The sequence below is a fragment of the Pinus tabuliformis genome, chromosome 1_2 (genome assembly GCF_031772625.1).
Source record: "Pinus tabuliformis cultivar Carrire ecotype Pingquan chromosome 1_2, CPIR1, whole genome shotgun sequence".
Lineage (NCBI taxonomy): Eukaryota > Viridiplantae > Streptophyta > Pinopsida > Pinales > Pinaceae > Pinus > Pinus tabuliformis.
In genome coordinates, this window is record NC_142298.1 from 1344317174 (window position 1) to 1344322564 (window position 5391).

General features: G+C 33.0%; 1 protein-coding gene across 2 annotated transcripts; it reads left to right on the forward strand.

The window, feature by feature from the left end:
* The first annotated feature begins 1697 nt into the window (after positions 1-1697).
* LOC149211208 (putative LRR receptor-like serine/threonine-protein kinase At5g48740) lies at positions 1698-4691 on the forward strand. Of its 2 annotated transcripts, XM_089394583.1 has the most exons (9): positions 1698-1995; positions 2284-2349; positions 2733-2833; positions 3028-3230; positions 3331-3460; positions 3685-3753; positions 3885-4071; positions 4189-4321; positions 4410-4691. In XM_089394583.1, coding segments are annotated over exons 2-9 (1107 nt in total). In that variant the 5' UTR covers positions 1698-1995; positions 2284-2347. The 2 variants fall into 2 exon arrangements, with proteins under 2 accessions (XP_089250709.1, XP_089250710.1); XM_089394584.1 differs by lacking the exon at positions 2284-2349.
* Positions 4692-5391: the final 700 nt, after the last annotated feature.

The window sequence follows — 5391 nt, forward strand, 5'->3', positions numbered from 1 at the left end:
AATAAAAGAATTGAACATTTTGTGCCTTTTGAGGCTCAACTGGTTCTATACAGGTCCTATAAAATACCCGTAGGTCTTATACACGTCGACGAGTTCTATAAGATACCCGCAAAGTTTGGATCTTAAATGCGGATTCTATGCGAGTGACCCAACTCAGTATACAACCCACCAAGACCCGTGAGTACTTCCGGGTTTAACACGGGTCATGCTTCACTATGTTGTAGTGCCCATACCTCCTTGGTGACATGTAATAAGTCTACTAAATCTCTTAATAACATTTAATAAAAGTGAAATACTTAAATTCTATCCGCTTACAAATCGCCAACAAAATAATTTAACAACACTATATTAATCCATATTTTATCCTAATCCATATTTCAGGATAAAAGCGAGCTCACGAGCATGCAGTGATCGATTTCATAGGCAAATGCTGAAGTCACATCAAAGTGAACGGTGTCTTCATCGAAATCATGAAGTCCGAGACAAACTTTTGGTTTACACGAAGAACCAGGAACGATGGCCCCATATAGTATGATGAGGTTGAGGTTGTATAGGGGAGATGTCCTCATGTGATGTTAAAGAATCTTAAATTAAAAAATAAAATATTTACACAATATATATATATATATATATATATCATTTTGTTATTACACCAATCAGACACGTAGAACAAACGAGATTCATCATATTCATATGTACCCGTAAATGAATTATATATTCATAAACGCATATTCATAGGTACCCGTAAATAAATTATATATTCATAAACGCATATTCATAGGTACCCGTAAATAAACTATATATTCATAAACGCGGTCGGGATGACCACGGACTTCACCGTATAACTTGTTAAATATGTGATTACAGCCTGATCTTATTTAGGTTTATATCTTTTCTTTTCTTTATTTTATTTTATATCTCGGCGTTGGAAAAGACAAGGGTAGACTTTAATAGTACAAACAGGAGTATACACTATCATATTATATATATTATGAATTCTTATAATTTATATTGCCTGCACTCATAAATGAATAGGTTGACTTTTGGTTTACACAAAGAACCAGGAACGATCCATATCGGTGATTTGATTATTGATTTTTTAATTTTTAATTTTTTCAAAATGATTTGTTTTTTTAATTAATCGTCGGTGATTTGATTATTGATTTTTTACGATTTTTTAATTTTTAATTTTTTTAAAATGATTTGTTTTTGTTAATTGAGAAAATAAATTATAAATTTAATAAGGCTATAAAATGAGCCAATCTGCTCAATTATTTGCCAATCTGCAATTCATATATATAATAAATATTTCAAACTTATAAATATAAATAGTAATTGTGAAAAACAACTATAAATGTAAAGTGCAATAATATAAAAGATATAATTTTTTTATGAAATTATTTGAATGTTAATAAATTATTTGAATGTTAATCAATATAAATATGTTGTGCATTTCAAATTTGTAAATGTGATTGATAATTGTTCCTAAATATTATAAATATTAAATATAATAATAAGCTACATTATTTTGAAATTATTATTTTTATATACAGATATATAAAATTAGATATTCTAATTTATAAATATAATTATAAATTATAAAAGATATTCCAAATTTATAAATAGGATAAATAATTATGAATACCAATTATAAGGAATACTTAAGCATGTGAGGTGCAATAATATAATGAATGTAGTTTTTCTAGAAGACATAAAATTAGTCGATTTGCTTCAGCGATTAGTGATACCTGATTGTAGTCTTATTTTCCACAGGGCTTGCATCGATTACTGGCAGATCGGACCTTTGCCGGTCAGATCGGACCTTTGTCGGACAAATGGTAAGCGTTTCTTCTGGAAATAAGCTCTCTCCGGGTGTTTCTTCTTTAGATAAATTCTGTCTTGATAGACATTTTCAAAGAAAACTGCTGCGGATCGGTTCGCTTGTTGTGCATACATCTTCAAAACAACAACTTGAGTGCTAATTTTCCAGACTGGGTATTGATCTCAGAAACCCTAAAGAGTTCCATGTTTATACCTATTTATATTCTCTGAAGGGAATTTTAATCAGTAAATATTGTTTCACCTGTATAATTCGTGCATAAGTTTTCGACAAGCTTTCACTGAATTGAGTAATATAACATTAATTTGTATTCACAATAAATTTCCATTATCAAATGTTCAAGTTATGCTTTTTATTTAAAAATTTTGTTACCAGCAAAACAAGGAATGCCCGGTACAACAGTAATACCTAAACGGTTGAAAGTTTATAAAATCTTACTGCAGGAGGTTCACGATTACAGTGAGAATTCCTCATTTGCTGTGTTGCAGATACTCTGGAAATCCTTATATGTATGTGTAAGGGCGGGGATTGTATTCAAGAAACCAAAAATAATTTAGGGAAGAACAAAGTTGCGTGTCATTTCCAAAATGGTTAGAAATTGTAATTACTCCAGCATGTTAAAGTTGGCTTTAATTTAGGAGAGTTAAGCATAAATACTCCTAACCAGATTCATTGTTAGAATCAAGTTCCTTACCAGATTCATTGTTAGAATCAAGTTTTGGTTGATCAAGCTGATATTTGTGTGTATCAATTTTTATGTTCTTCCCTATCTTTCCAACAAATTGGTAACGAAACTATAAGACTGTAGATAGAAGATCGTGAGCAAAACCTGAGAGGGTTAAGAATTAAAGAATCCACCGGTTGTTAAGGTTTAACTTAAGTAGCTTCTCAGGACTTTAGTGATGATAGCGGGTATTACCGTATATTGGAAGAAAGTCAGGGCAAAGCAGCCTGCCGGGGAAAAATTCAGCGAAAAGCTGCCTCTCAATAAACGTGAGAATATAAATTCAGATGTTCAATGTTCCATGTGGGGAAAAACATGAGAAGAAGAAAAAAATAAAAACTGGGAAAAACTATATAATGAAGGTCAAGAACTTATATTTTAAGAACATTCTAATATGAAATATAGTGGGATTTCCCCATATAGACGGTGCTTTCATACTTTTCGAATTTTATATGGATTACAGACGAATCGACGGTTTTTACCCTAGACGAATCGATAGTTTTTACCCTACACGAGATTGTGGAAGCCTCACAAAACTTTAGTCACCAGATTGGGTCTGGTGGCTTTGGAAGTGTGTTCCTTGGTAAACTGCCAGACGGAAAAGAGATAGCAATCAAAATTCTTTCACTGTATTCAAGACAGGGATTGAAGGAGTTCTTCAGTGAGGTAATTCCAATTTCCGAATCATTTCGCTTCTCTCGCAATTAAAAAGAAAATATGTGTGAACATAGTAAAATTGATGTATACAGATTCACTTTGATAACAGGTGGATCTGCTTTCTAGAGTCCATCATAAGAACTTGGTGTCTCTACTGGGTTACTGTTTTGCTAAACCCGAACAGCCTATGCTTATCTACGAGTACATGTCTGAAGGGTCTTTAAAGGACCATCTTTATGGTAAATACGTCTTTAAAGGAGGGATATATGGTCTGCCATTTTCTGCACTCCATGTACAGATATACAGAATGATGCAATGGGTCTTCTTTGTACACAAGATCTTTATATTTTCTCAATATAATATATTCTGATTTTTCTTTCTGAAAAAAAAAAAAATATTGTTTGGTTGATTTGATGTTGTTTGCAAAAAAACAGTATACATTTAACTATAGATTGTCTTTCAGGAGAGAAGGCAGGACTTTCCGAACTAAATTGGAAAAGCAGGCTCAAAATAGCAATCGATGTGGCTGAGGGTAATTTATATAAATACATTTTTTCCCACTACATTTTTGTAGTGTAAGCGCTGTTTAATTTTATGTATTTGAATACAGCTAAATAAGAGAAATCGTGATTAACCATATTCCTCGTCTGTTTCTGATTGAAGCACTGCAATACCTGCACGTATGTTGCATTCCAATGATAATTCACAGGGATGTGAAAACTTCAAACATCCTCCTCGACAGCGATTTAAATGGAAAATTAGGCGATTTCGGTTTGTCGATGATGACAATGGATCGGAAGGCTCCTATCGAGGATACAGTGATGGGAACTATCGGATACCTGGATCCAGAGTAAATGACACATATAACTTGCATTTCTCTTCGAATTTTTATTTTTGATGCCCCAGGAATTCGATTAATTATTAAGAGCCACGGCAATTTCACTTTTATTGTTGGATATTCTTACAGGTATTTTAGGACTCAACAGTTCACTCAAAAGAGCGATGTATACAGTTTTGGTGTGGTTTTATTAGAAATTATATGTGGGAGAAAACCTATACATGTGACTCTACCTGAGGAAGAAAGGGATCTCTTGAGATGGGTAAGGAATTTATTTGTAATTAATCATCCATACATAGGCTTTCATTTTAAGTGCCTGTACGAATAATTATATTTGCACGTCATCACAGGTGGAAGACTATGTGGAGATCAATGAAACCCCTGGACAAATGGTGAAAATCATAGACAAGGATATGGACGGAAAATATGACATGAAATCAATCACTATTGTTGCCAAACTAGCGCTCAGATGTGTTGAGCATACATCATCTTGGAGGCCCAGCATGAGTGAGGTAGTAGGAGAGCTTACAGAGGCTTTCATGTATGAGAAAGTAAAGTTAAAGAAGGTTGACGTTGTCAAACCTTTCAAGGGTAACCTTAAAACATTGAATTTACTAAGTTCTAACTTATAATTCAGATGACGGATGTTTCTTGTTCCCATTTCAAGCAGTTAAAAATATTAATTAGAAGATCAATGAAAATTTGTTAACATGTCACATTTTTTCCTATCATATCACATGAAGATTTGAATCTTGATGATGTGATCTTGATTTCATGAAAGAGGGAACTAATAGTTTTGTTGGAATTTAATTCCAACTGCAACAATGAACAGCTGTACATGAATCTGATTTGCAGTAAATGTTAAAGGTGTTTGGTGCAGCAAAGTCACCTTTGATATTTCTGCACATTAATATGCATTAAAGTTTCAGTTGATTTCCCCTGCACACAGCCGACTTGTTTTTGATAAAGGCATCACCGCCTTGCTGCAATAAATTCTGAGATAAACATTAGAAGATATTTTGTAATATTTTATTGTTTTAATCAAATATCTTTCAGCATATAAATACCGCACAACAGTTCTGTTTTAATGTAAGAAGAAGCAGCAGCAGCAGCTGAAGAACCACACAGAGCAGAGGAAAGCACGCAGCAGCGTGAAGAGGAAGAAGAATAATTTCAGAACAGTGAAATGCACAGCAGTGCAGAAATTTGAATGTAATTTGTTTTTTTATGTTCATCTGTGTGGAACAGAATCGTTCCTTAGTGAATTTCTGAAGTAGATGTTCAGCAATAGAAGTTTTGAAATTCCCTCATTATGAGGAAGACAAATCTGTA

Bases quoted from the DNA above. Each gene is read 5' to 3' on its own strand.
- LOC149211208 (XM_089394583.1), top strand. The intron at 3,754-3,884 runs GTAATTTATATA...TTCTGATTGAAG, and splicing joins AGCAATCGATGTGGCTGAGG to CACTGCAATACCTGCACGTA. The intron at 4,322-4,409 runs GTAAGGAATTTA...ACGTCATCACAG, and splicing joins AAAGGGATCTCTTGAGATGG to GTGGAAGACTATGTGGAGAT.